At 28.7% G+C, this 13,972-nt stretch overlaps 2 protein-coding genes across 5 annotated transcripts in view; both read left to right on the top strand.

Annotated features, from left to right (window-relative positions):
* The window catches only part of LOC107438936 (fatty-acid amide hydrolase 2-A), a 34,927-nt gene extending 31,772 nt beyond the window's left edge, over window positions 1-3,155 (top strand). For all 4 annotated transcript variants that reach the window (XM_016051357.4, XM_016051360.5, XM_071184894.2 and 1 more), the window contains one exon: window positions 1,621-3,155. In XM_016051357.4, the coding sequence (XP_015906843.2) occupies window positions 1,621-2,205 (585 nt within the window). In that variant the 3' untranslated portion in view covers window positions 2,206-3,155. The remainder of the gene's footprint in view (window positions 1-1,620) is intronic.
* Window positions 3,156-7,746: 4,591 nt separating this feature from the next.
* Window positions 7,747-13,972, top strand: part of LOC147809425 (fatty-acid amide hydrolase 2-like) — a 29,443-nt gene continuing 23,217 nt past the window's right edge. The window contains exon 1 of the mRNA XM_087164094.1: window positions 7,747-8,066. Within this exon, the coding sequence (XP_087020220.1) occupies window positions 8,046-8,066 (21 nt within the window). The 5' untranslated portion in view covers window positions 7,747-8,045. The remainder of the gene's footprint in view (window positions 8,067-13,972) is intronic.

Below are 13,972 nucleotides of genomic sequence, written 5' to 3'. Positions count from 1 at the left end.
ATAAAAAGTGAAATAAAATTAAAGAAAAATTAATATTTTCGCGATTGTTTTTTGTTGTCGATTTGATTATTTCAAATTAGTGTCACGTGTCAGTTGAAAGGCTGACAGGTACAGTGAGTGAAAAAATTGAGATTTTGAAAGTGAATACAAAAAAAGATCAAAATAAAAATAAATTTTTAATTTGCATGAGAATTATAATTAAAAAACAAAAATCTGAAAAATGAAAAACGTGGGGTGCATGAAATACATAACAGTATATATACACATACATATACACATTTTCTTACTCATACACATGCACAACCACATATACATCCACATTCAGATACAATAACAGATATACATACACATATTCTCATGAGCACTGTTACTGTTATGTATTTCATGCGCCCCACGTTTTTCAATTTTCAAATTTTTGTTTTTTAATTATTATTCTCCACTACAAAAACGTGGTTTTTAAAAATATTATTTTTATTTTGACTTCTTTTTTAATTTTTGAACACTGAATAAAGTACAAATTTTCTTCAGTATTTAAATAAACACTGCAGACAAAACTAAAAAATGTGAATAAGGCACAAATAATGACACAGAATCTTATCAACAAGAATCTCACTGTGTCGAAACGCACTAATATAAAAAATATATTCCTGTTTTGTCTTTATTTACGTTTTGCTTTATTTACAAACAGCACAAAGTATACCCTACTATCGTCTTTTCGAAGCACTCTAGAGACATTCAAAAGGAAATGTATAATAATATACTATACAACTAACGACTGTTAAATAATTTTGCTCGTTAGAATCTTATGTATTAGTTTTCGAGACATGAATAGTAAAACATGTTAATTCTTATATTGTATAGTTTAAATTTCAAAAAAATATTAAAATCATTTTCCATTAATAAAAGTGTTCCTATACTCTTTTCCCACTTCTTTTCGAGTACGGAACGCTGAACGATCGAGCATTTTTTGTCCGAACCTCAAGTACCATAAATTCACTAACCAAACAAAACCCATAACAGACTTAAACTTATAAGTTTTATGTCAAACGGTTAAATTTGCAGGCCTGGAGTGGCATTTAGTCTAGTTCTGAGTTTGTTCTTGGTGTAAGCATAAACTGAAAATGAATTAAGTACGCTGAATTATAATTTTCGAAAAAGAACTGTTATAAACATTGAGAATGTTCATCAGAAATATTGATTCAATCTTTTATAAATGCATATCATTTTCATAATTTATTCAATATATTGTTATTGGAAGAAATATTTTTTTCAAAAACAATTGTTAGTTCTTTTTTATCGTTATTTTACTAAAATAATTTCATGTAACTAACTAAAATATCGAAATCAAACAAATGATGGTTTGTTGTTTGAATTTAAATATAATTACAGTTTTCAAAAATCATTACTGATTTAACGAGTTTAAACTGTCGGAACTGTTTTGAGTCTTAAGCAAAACAGCATTTGGGAACCACTGCTCCAGTGCAATAAGCTTATATTTTTAAAGCAAATAGAAATATATCTTAAAGACTCATGCTTGCTTTCCCAACTACTTTAACAAATATATATATATAACTGAATGAAAATGTATTGCCTTAAATAAATAGTTATTGTTTGTTACAGGCTGCACACCATTTCGAAAAGGAATATGGTATAAAAGCAATCCCTTTTAAAATGGACGAATTGAGATACGCCTTTGATGTATGGGAATGCAAACTATTAGAAACTGGAGTCCCTCCCTTCAAATGCTTACTTGAATACAAAACTGGCAAAGTTGATCTATGGCGGGAACTCTTCAAGGTTTTCTTAGGACGTTCAAATCACACACTCCCAGCCATCTATTTTGCAATGGTAGACAGAAGAGAAAAGGACGAGTATTATTACGAATGTCTAAGAATCTATGAAGCCATAGAAAGAAAATTTCAAGAGATCTTCGTGGACGACGCTATCTTGTTGCTACCTACTCATCCTGAACCCCCTCCTCATTACCTCATGACTGTTCCTAAGTACCCCAACATTGGATACACGTGTATCTTCAGCATCCTCGGTTTTCCATCCTCACAAATACCTACTGGTCTAGTCAATGGGCTGCCTATAGGAATACAGGCAATAAGTGGACGGATGCGAGATCATTTGACATTAGCAGCTGCAATGGAACTGGACAAGGTTTTCGGTGGTTGGAGAAGTCCTTGTCCTATTACAGACTGAAAATTGTGTGCAGAAGTATTAGGTGAGGCTACAAAGAGGTGTTGACGTCACTCTGATATCGCCTGTCTGATTGTCTTTTTCTTATGCCTGCAAATTTCAATTACAAAATAAATCAGTTAAGCCTAAAATGCACTTTATGTCGGTAGTTCATAAGGTGGTTAGAATTTACTGCATCCTTGATAATGTATTAAACTGAAGCATAACATCATTTGAAGTTAACCATATAACCATTTGAAGTTGACAATATCGCCGTTTGAAGTTAGTTAAAAAATCAAGTTAAAGAAGTTCGATAGTAAAATCCAACTTAAAAGTATGATAAAGTTGTATCAAATTTTAACCATGGTTCAATACTCTTTATGATTCAATACTCTTCAAAATTTCTGATTTTGTGTAAGAAAAAAGTAATGCTTTAAAAAACTACTCATTTTGCAATTTCAAATTAGATTAATTTTGATCAAAATTAAAAACCAGTTCTAAAGGTTTTACACATTCCAAAATGTAAAAAATTGAGACTTTTGGCAAAACATGTTAACTGAAGTGATTATTTCCTCGTATTATAGCTTCTATGCCTGCTAAAATACATGATTTATACTTGGTGTTTTCAAAGGACCAAATGTAGGGCTGCAAATAATGATTAGAGGCAGCTTTAGTTTGATTTTAAAAAATTTTAGTCCTGCAATCTTTATTAAAATGAAGTTGAGTTAAGCAAACAAATATGACGTACAAAAGTTAGTCGGATCATTTAACTGAATTTATATTTTTTTCATGTCACTGTTTTTAAACTATTTTGTTACGTTGAAATTGTGAACGTCTTTGTTATATGAGAGAGCTTCGTGTATTCATCATTTGTGTCAAGAGCTTCGGTAATTGAAATATCAACTTTGTTTGACATTGATAAAAGAACTTTTGTATACTAATCTGTAAAAATAAAAGAAAATAATAATGCAAAATCGTACGATTTTTATTATTTAATAGATGTCTCTTGTTACAAGCTGATCAGACTTTTTTAATAAGTAGAATTTAAAGTATCTCAAAATTTAAAATCGTGCAATCGAAAATCAAATTTATATATAAAAATGAAGTTAAAAGGAGTAAGGAGTTTTGACCACAACGAAACGAACTCTTACTGTTACGAATTGCTTTTTTAACTTACTTAAAAGAATACGCAGATTTTAAAGGAAAAATAATAATAGTAACTACAATTAATTTTAATGGTATTATTGAAAAACAGCATAACCAAGTAAAATGAGTATTTACATTAAGAAGTAAAAATAATTTTAACTGGCACATGTTTAATTGGTAATTAAAATGGACTTATGATTACCAAACAGCCTTGTTTAAAAGAATTTTATGCCTAGACAAAAGATTTGCTGCTTTTAAAAAATTTTCTTTTCTTAATATTTCGACACGGAAATTGAGATTTAATTGAGTATTTAATTGGTATTTAATTGGCTTGGTAGAAGTATCGTAGATGAGAAAAAAGTAAATACTATTCAGAGTTTTTTTTTAACTTTTAGTGAAAATAATTTCTATAACAGAAAATATTTTTTTGCCGGAAAAAGCAAAGTAAAGAACATAGCCTGAACAGAAACTGTGTGTTGTTGAGTCTGTCACTGGAGTAACAGCTTTTTCATGTTTGATTTAAGACTGATCAAAAATTTTCCCACTCGTTGTTTTCGTACAGAAACGTGAAAAAATTTCTAGATTCGAAAAACTGTTGTTAGTTAACTGTGAAGAATTCTGTCGATCATCATGCGGTTTCATAACTATTTTTCTTCCAAATCGTTATTTTTTTGTTTGAGTCATCTCTTTTAATATATGATATTGTGAATTAAAATTTAAGAACACTTTTTTAAACAAGATACAGAGTGACGATTATTGACCTTTTTGAAAAGAAATATTGATAACTTATGAACACTTGGCGAGATTTAGTTAAAATTTGGCGGTTTAATACAAGGCTTACTGGGAATTTGCTAGCGTGCGTATTCTCATTCTCTGACCCAAACTTTCAGTTGGTGAATGCTTTTAATTACTAACTATCCTTTAAAATCAGCGTCTGTACTCTTGACATTTTAATTTGCTACTCTTGACATTTTAATTTATGTTGCTAAATATGCTTAACCATTTTAGACTCCGAAATCATTCAAAAATTGTGTCTTAGTACCTTCATCAGCGAATTTTAAAAATGTGGCGAAATTTTTTTTTTCAGTTAAATAAAATTGATGTATGTTTTTTCGATGAGAAATCTTAATTTTTTCAAAAAACGGACTCTTAGATTCTTCTACAAAGTTTTTCATGTTGAAAAAAGCTATTTTTTTAATGCCTTATTCATTTTTTTTTAAATTAATTGACTTTAAAAAAAAACTTACATTTGTTTGGGAAATGAATAGTCCTGAAATTATAGCTGAAAATGAGGTGTTTCTCTCAAAAAATTAACTTTCAAGATATATTTTTGACAAAAAGCTTTGTCATTATAAATGATACTTAAAAAAAACTCTCCCACTCTACTTTATACGCCTCTCCCTGTTTTCGAGGAAACTGGAGGCTGTTTGAGGGGGGGAAATAGAATTTTCCTTAAGAGGGAAAATAAACTTTACAAGGTCAAATAGTTTCTGAACAGCAAAGTAAAATAAACAGGGCGCAAAAAGAGAACTACCCTAAATAGGTTTTGATCTAATCATTGGATTTTTACGTTCTGGGGATCAATTTTAATGGTTTATTAATTAACGCAGACGATGTTTTAAGTTACAAAAGACACCAAAATGCACTTTCGCTAAATAAATCTACATTTTTTTTTCCGACGGCTTTGGATTTTTGACCCCCAAACTAGAAGGCGTAGCCGCAATCTAGGAAGTGCGATCGTGACTTTGAACCACTTAATGTTAATTTTACTCTTCGCATATTACACCATGTTTCGAGAACTTTTGAAGCGAATTTAAAGTTTTTTGCACACAATTATTAAATTCGTTTATCCAACAATAATTTTATGCGAAAAGTAACTTAAAGTAAATATTTATATCTTTTTATTATTTTATTTAATAATTGTCGAAAAAATTTTGAATTGTAAGGTTTAAAATTTTTTACTTCATTTTAAAGAAGGTAATTTTACATAGCAAAATACAAAATTTGAGTGAAATCGATTTTTAAAAAAGTCGTATTTTTATGATTTCTTAATGATTTTGCAGGAATTATTCGATCAATTTCACTCAAATTATTCAGGGTGGTCAGCTTTTTTGGTACGTGTCAAAAGTAGTATTTTTATTATATGCAAAAACGTTTACACATTTTGAACTATTTGTTATGTATCTTGTGTGTAGTTTCATTCTTACAAGCTTAAAACCTACATAGGAAACCATACTTCACTTGTCTAGCTAGCTATGTCTGATGCTTAAGTAGGTACCATTGCAAAAATGTACTTTTTGTACATAAACACTTGTAACTCCTAAGCTATTAATCAAACTATAAGTATTACGATCATTTTGATAATTCCATTAGTCATAATACATCCTAAAATAGGCCTCACTTGAATTTCACACAAGAATAGAAATTCAATTTCTCACCTCAAGGCACCCCCATTTCCCTCAAAAAAACGAGAAGCGTTCAGATTAAAATAGGGAAGGTTTTAAGGTATCATTTATAATAAACGTAAAAGAGATTTTTGCCTAAAAAATATCTTTATTAATTTTTCCGAGGAAAAAAGACTATAAGTGTTTCAGGATCAATTTCAAACACACAGTTTTCAACAATCTATCTTATTCAGAAATGCAGCAATTTGTTATGATCTTATAATTTCTTAACACCCTTCCTCAAATCACAAAACAAGTTGGCATTAAGCTTTGATCGGAATAAAATTCAAAGAATCAAACGCTTCTATCTTTATGAAATACATTAACAATAGACTTTTTTCTACGATTTCAGCTATTCAATAAAGTTAATGATCACATCCCCCCTTTTTCATAAAAAAAAGTGGTTGACCTTTTAAGCTTTGTAAATACAGACTATAATCGTTGACCCAGTGACTCGAAGGTAATTTTGATCGCTGATTGCCCGAAGGTTTACGATTCTTTTGCGTGTGTGTTTTATGACGTCAAGACATTTTGCAATCTTTGAGATTTACGCAATGAAATATTATCAAAGAATAATTAATGAGAAATAAATTACTTTCTACCTTTTGAAACTAAATTATAATAAAACTCTCCGTGGAAATGCTAACTACTTAGCCGAATTTTCTTTTTCAAAAAATCGTAATTATTATATAGTCGATTAGCAAAATGAATTTAAAAAAATAATGACTATTTTTAAAAAGTCAAGTTCTTATTGTATTTTTGTTATAAAATAATAATAATTTCATAGCAATATTTATTAATTAAGAAAATATTTACAGCAATACAATATTAATAGAAAAGTAATAATTTTTAAATTACTTTATTTTGTGCATAATATTTACAACAAAAAAAACAGTTCTTTAAAAATATAAAATGGTAATGATTTTTATGGTATAACACTGTAACGTGACCAGCGAGATACATTTTAAATAACAAAATAAATATTAAGTACCGAGATTTAAGTAAAACATATACTTTTGCTCATTTTAATATATAATAATTATAATATTCTTTATTTAATTTAATTATTTTTATTTTGTTAAATTTTAAATGATATTAATATTTTAAATATAATTTTATAGAATCATTTTGTCAGCGTTATCTGCAAAATTTTAAAGCAATACATATCATAAACAGTTACTAGTAACTGAATTAAATGCTATAACGAAATTAATGATTTTTCATCTTTTGAAAAACTTTTTTTTTTAGAAAAGGGTAAAATTGTAACTTTAGAAACTTTTTAACGCAATTAATGGCGAAAAGTATTGAAACATATATTTATATTTTTACTCAAAATAAATTTTAAAAAATTAAAAATTCAATGTATAACATTTTCTGTTGCGCAATTACTGGACACGTGACGTTTTTGCTACATTTATATTTTTAAAAAAAGTATAAAATCTTATCAACATCCAAATATTGAAAAAAAAACTTAATCTTTCGAAAAATAATTAGATAATATATCACGCAACTTCTTAACTTTGATGTTACAACTAAGTATGAAATATTACTTAATAATTTAATAGCTAAAGGAAAGAAACTTCAAATAAACAATGTTGGAGTGGCAAGTGTTGCAAATTCAACGGCCACTACTCCAATAATATACATAATTTTTACTCGTGCAATGATTCTACTTTTAAGAATAGTTAATAATTTGTTATTTATTAGTAATTTAAAAATAACTCAAATTTACTGTCCTCCAATATGCTTAGTTAGTATTCCTAACAGGTATAAAGTCTTTTGAAGGAAATTAAACATCGTAATTTTTCAATTTTTAATAATTTTGGATTTTGAAGAGTGATGCTTCGTCAAAATATAAAGAAAACTGATTGATGTATTTTTTACAAATTTTTCCTTTGTTGTCAGTAAAAAGAGAAGAAAAAAGTTTTTTTGTTGTTTTTTTAAACATTATCAAGTGAAGCAACAAAACCGGATCGAAGAAGGTCAAACGTTCTGAGGATAGCCGCAATGAAAATATTTTAATCCATCTTTAAATATTAAATATTACTGTAAATCTAATCCCTTAACTTTACTAAGTTAAATTAACTTTTAAAACTACTCAAAGGTCAAATACTTTAATAAGACGCTTTTGGCATAATTACTTCAATTCCCCGCCTTCTTCAGGTCAAATTCAGGTCTAATTTATAACCAAGAATGAGGACGCAAACAAGCCTTTCCTTTCATTTTCTGTGATGACTTTTACGGGTGAAATTATAGTAATTGGATACCGATAAAATGGCTAGCATAGGAACGAAAGTAAGTTTGCTTTTTATTATTATTTTGCATATTTTAATGTTTGTTAAAATTCTCAAAACATTAAATATTTGCATACTTGAATATTGGGAAAATATGTTTAGTCCAATAAAAAAATAATAATATAGCGTTGACTCATGTTTTATGGAAGGATAACATCAATGAAATCTTTGAAATATCATTACGAATATTTTTCACACTTTAAAATACTCATATAATATTCTTTTCATTTACTATTTGCAATTTAGCTAGTTAATTATACCAACAGTTTCCAATTTTTTTCGGCAATGGAACCCTAAATGATCTTTTTTTTAAAGGTAAATAAAGTATATAAGGACAATTGTAAACTTATTAACCAATGAAAGTTTATGATATTTTGAAAATATTTAATCGGAGGATTGAGAGGGTTGGTTGATACAAATCCCGCACCCGGCTCGCGCTGACTACAGTGTTGACGTGAAATATCCTCAGTGGTAGAAGGATCATGGGTTAAAGTCTCCTTGCTGCCAGGCTAACCATGGGTGGTTTTCGTGTTTTTTCCCTCCATAAAAAGCAAATGCAGGTTAGTGCCATCGAAAAGTCCCCCACGAAAGCAAATTTCTCCCAATACTTGATTCAAGAGTTCCCTTGTCTTCTGGATTGGATTCTAAATTTCAAGGTTACGGAATTGAACATAATAGACGTAAATTCAAAATTGGTTCGGCTGCTCAACGACGGTAATAAAATAACAATAAGAGATTTTTTCTTCGTTATACCATTACGTTTTTGTTATGTATCTTAAATTATGTTTTATATCCGACCGTTTAATTCACAGTCTTAAAGCTGAATATACTCTAGTAATGAATTTGTTTTTGGGGTCTATCCATAAGATGAAACTTAATAAGCCGAATTATGGTTTTCGATTGAATGAAAACTTAAAAACAAGAACTGCTAGAAGTACTAAAAATGGTTATTAGCGAAACATATTTCTATATTAAGAAATTCGATTTGAAAAGGTTTATGGGAAATGCTAGCTTAATTTTTGAAAAATAATAATTTCTATAATTAATTAATATAAATTTTTTTTAAAAATATTGTCACGTCTTTTTACTGGTATTTTACTATGAATAATTTCATGGAGACAACTAAAATGAAAATGGATTGAGATGAAAAATGGATTTTTAACTGAATCTAAAAGTTTCCGTTAATAATTACAAAAGGTTTCAAAATCGTTAAAAAATACTGTTTAAAAAAATTCCTAATTAACAGAACCCCTTTAACTCCTTCACGGAACCCTAAGGTACTGTGGAACTCTATTTTAAAACCACTGATCCAGACAACTGTATTAAATTTTGTAGCCCGTCAGAGATCATCTGTGACAATTTGCGTTATCTCTGTAATTTGGAACTATTTAGGGCACTAATTAAATGTTTTCGGAGCAATTCAGAACATCACTTTAGTACTTTTCAAAACATTAAATCATTAATTTCACTACATCTGGTATTTCAATTGGAAACTAAGTCTTTTTAAGTTTATGATTTTGTATGTGTTACAAATTGGCAGAGACTTTCATTGATTTCGGAGCAATCTACACTGCAAAAAATATATCAAATTATGGTAAAATGTACCGGCACTCAGGGCGCTGATACTTTTTATAATATTCTATGAGAAAAATGGATTTTACGGATGATGTACCCAAAAATAATTTGATCCAGAATTTTTTGCAATGTAGAGCACCAGTTCAGTGATTTGAGAGCAATACAAAGCCCCATTTTAAAGCTTTTGGAGCCGTTGAAATCAATAATTATATACTATCTCGCACAGTGGCGTACGCAGAATTTTTTCAAGGGGGGTGTTCATAATTTTCTGGAACTACTAAAAGAAATTCGAATATGTAATAAAGCACTATTATGTATTTCCCTAATTTAGACAGCTAGACAATTTTAACTTTTTATTTAGACAACATTGTTTAGTTAAATTTTGATTTGATTTTTTAAATTTAAGAACATAATGTAATATCTTCTGAAAAAAGTCATATGGGTGTGAAGTAACACTTTGAGGGCCACTTTCACATTCATCAGATTTTGTTATGCTAGAAACGTTTTCTTCAACGGAAGTATCACATTTCCGTACAACAGAAAAACTTGCATTGGTACTAGATGCTGTCACTCACTAATTTCAGGTCGTGATTTTTTCTCAAAGTAATTAAAAATTGTTAAATTCTTGCGTTTTGACATCCTAAAGATCCAAGAACAGCAAATATATATATATATATATATATATATATATATATATATATATATATATATATATATATATATATATATATATATATATATATATATATATATATATATATATATATATATATATATATATATATATATATATATATATATATATATATATATATATATATATATATATATATATATATATATATATATATATATATATATATATATATATATATATATATATATATATATATATATATATATATATATATACATATTGGCGCAGAAATATCCGCTATGTTACGATCTCAAAGTTTCGAGCTGGAATGAATAACTTCAACGAGCACAGTATCACCAATGGTATTGTTACTGATTTCTTCACTAGTCGAAATAGTGGCGACGACGGGTTCGGCGATTGAATGAACTTTTTGTTAAGACAAAACAGATTTAGCGACGAGCTCCGAAAGACAAGCGGCAGAGATAACTCTTAGCCCGACTAACTAACTCCACTAACTAACTATTCAAGTTTTATCAGAGTACCTATCCAGTGTTGGATATCTGCTCTTTTATCGCAATAGAAAAATAAATTGGAGGATTAAGTTAAATCTCAGAACGTACAATAGTTGAAAATCATAATTCTAGTCTGGGTTATACATAACAATAAAATCGCAATTTAGTACATAATAATAGAAACAATTGAAGATAAAAGAAAAGTAAATTATTTACACTATTCTAGGATTCCAGAATCATCGCGTAAAGACCTCGCGAATGCCAGTCAGTCTCGAAAACTATCGCGACTGGCAGGACAGAACGGAACCAGTCCGTAACATTATCACATGAATTTGGTTTCAAAAGTACAACCCTATTACAGTAAATGTTTTTTCAGTATTCTGAGAAATACCGTGAGGAAAAAAAGTAGGCATAAGGCAAATAAAAATATATAGTCTTAAAAAATAATAGCCCGCATAATTTCTACTAAAATTTTCATTTTTGCCATTTTGTCTGAGCTCAAGGGGGGTGTTTAAACCCCTAAACCCCTCCCTTGCGTGCGCCACTGATCTCGCATTTAAATTTTAAATCTTGCTAAAATGCCAAATTTACTAAAATTATAAATTTTTAAATTGTGCAGAAATAAAAAGGAAAGAATATTTTTATAGAAAAATAAATCTGATATTTAAATGAGTGATAATTTCAGTTTAAAGAATAGGTGTTCTTAGATTTTTGCACAAATGCAGTAAATTTTACACAAAATTATTTCACTGTAGTGTATAGATGAACACCACAGAAAAATTTTACATTTTTTTTATTTCCTTCATTTTTTACAGAAACAGTCTGTATTGTATAGACACGTGTGAATACTTCGTCCTATAAACGAAGCTCATATAAACAGCTAGATCCAGACTTTGCTTACTGATACGTGCATCGATATAATGTTATCAATATTATCAAACATAAGAACTTCTTCTATTTTCATACGCTAAACTTTAAATTTCCACAGCATGTGAAGAAAAGTTTCCTAAATCATACCAATTTTCACGTTTAAACTCTATTCAGTCTCAGATCACTGACATTTGAAATATTTTAATCATGAAATATATTCCTTTTGCCACATATATATATATTTTTTAAGAATTAATATTTAGGCTGTACGTACTGAAAATTAATTATTTTCATAGGGTCTGCAAATTGTGCAATTTAGAAACGGGTTACCTAATCCTTTCTACCTGTTCCTTAAAAAATACCATCCTCATAAAATATTGAGTATTTATGATTAAGTGAATAAGCAGACCATGCGTAACATAAAACAAGCACTTAATAGCAGAATAAAAAATGTGATTGAACTTTTGAACTGTTACAAGTATAGTAACAGTTTTCCAGTGGTGAAAATTCTGGATACTTTTGGAAATATTTATATGTTTATGCTTTTTAATTTGGTATCTTTACAGAAATTGTTACGTTTCACGTTTGGTTTTTGATAGAATTCAGTATTTAATTCTCTTTAAATTGATATCAACGAGATTTTCATTTTGTGAAACGTGAGATTTTCTATAAGCGCACAAAATTAAAAAACATAAAAAATTCCGACAGTGTCCATGATTTTGATCACCAGAGTTCAAGTTTAACTTTTTAAGACTGCGTTACTTTTTTTAGGGGGTGGGGGATCAATAAACTTTCTTTTTTAATTCTTTAGAAATGGAAAATTGGTTCGGATAAAGCTTTCAACAATGAAGCCGCTAGGACAAACTGGTCTATCAAATCACATTACTAACCAATAATTACAACATCACTACTTAAATAACTAGAAGGCTCATCACTTAAATATTTTTCGCCACTTTCTCCTTCTTTGGAATAAGGGAAATTAATCCCATCATAAGAATATTAAATTTACTGGAATAATTTCGTATCTATCTGATTGATTCACGCATAAATTGAGATTTTTCTCCGACAAAAAAATAAGTTTAATTAAAAATTTATATCGAAGAATAGTTTATTCATTTTAAACACTATTCTTAAGGTTTAGCAGTCTTATTACAAGTCTCACTAACGAGATGAGAGATTTGATAATGGTTAAAAATTAGAAATAGCTCTAAGTCACTTTTCGACATTTAAAGTGCAGTTTAACACGTTCACGCCGGGGTGACCCACCGGTGGGTCACGCTAGATTGTCTCATCGGGCGGCGCACAGGAGTAAAAACTGGTAACCAATAAATTTCAATTTTTAGTTTTTTTTTCCGGGAATAATAAAAATCCATAACTACCAATTATTTTTAACGGGTGCAATTTTTATATTGAATTGCTTCTTCGCCGTGATAAATTTCCTTACAGTGAATTGTTATTGTTGAGAATAGATTAACTCCTCCCGAATATTATCTAATATTGAAATAGTTCTTCTACCAGTATTTTCTCTTTTCCGTCTCGCTTTCAAGCGCAACACCCGGCGTGAACGTGTTAAATGGCATGAAACAACCTGTTCAGTAGTTGAAGTTGATACGTTGTTCTTAAATCATAACGGCACGATTTAGGAATGCATATTAGGTACGATTGAGGCAACTTCGTAAGGTTTTTAACATTCCAAGCCTCAAACATATAGTTAGAGAGCAAAAAAAACAAGCAAAACGTAACAGTATAAGATGCTTAACAATTATATGATAAATTAATTAAGAATCCTAACATTACTATAGTTCTGCTACATCCTTGCACGTGATGCTCAAAAATTACATTGAAAACTTATAAATCTGTTTAATTTAAATAAAAACTTAACTCAAAACGACTTGATTCTCTTGCAAGGATATAAGTTGTTCTTTTTTTCGCATTTATATTTTTTTTTTTATCAATAAAATGTTTAATCTTGACTTAACGGCCATTTTCTTTTTAAAATATTATTAACATTAAAGTACAACTAAAGTCCGTTTTAGCAACAATTTATTAAAGAGGATAAAAATATCGTCTTAGCCAGATCGTTATAAATAAGAATAATATCGTTAACAGTAAGAAATAAATATCCTTATAAGTCGATAATGAATTCAAAAGTGTAGGAACGATTTGGTTCGCTTACATAAAAGTTACATTTTTGTCACTTTGAAAAACTAATTTTAAAAAAAGGATTTAATTAGTTCAGTAAAGTATACATCAAACAAAAAAACTTGTTCTGAATTTTTTTTTTTCCTTTTTTTAAGTGTATAATCAATTTAT

This window comes from Parasteatoda tepidariorum, chromosome 5 (genome assembly GCF_982258835.1).
Source record: "Parasteatoda tepidariorum strain Cologne lab strain chromosome 5, Ptep-v5.0, whole genome shotgun sequence".
Lineage (NCBI taxonomy): Eukaryota > Metazoa > Arthropoda > Arachnida > Araneae > Theridiidae > Parasteatoda > Parasteatoda tepidariorum.
Note: the sequence above shows the minus strand (reverse complement) of the source record. Positions and strands in the feature narration are given on the sequence as shown.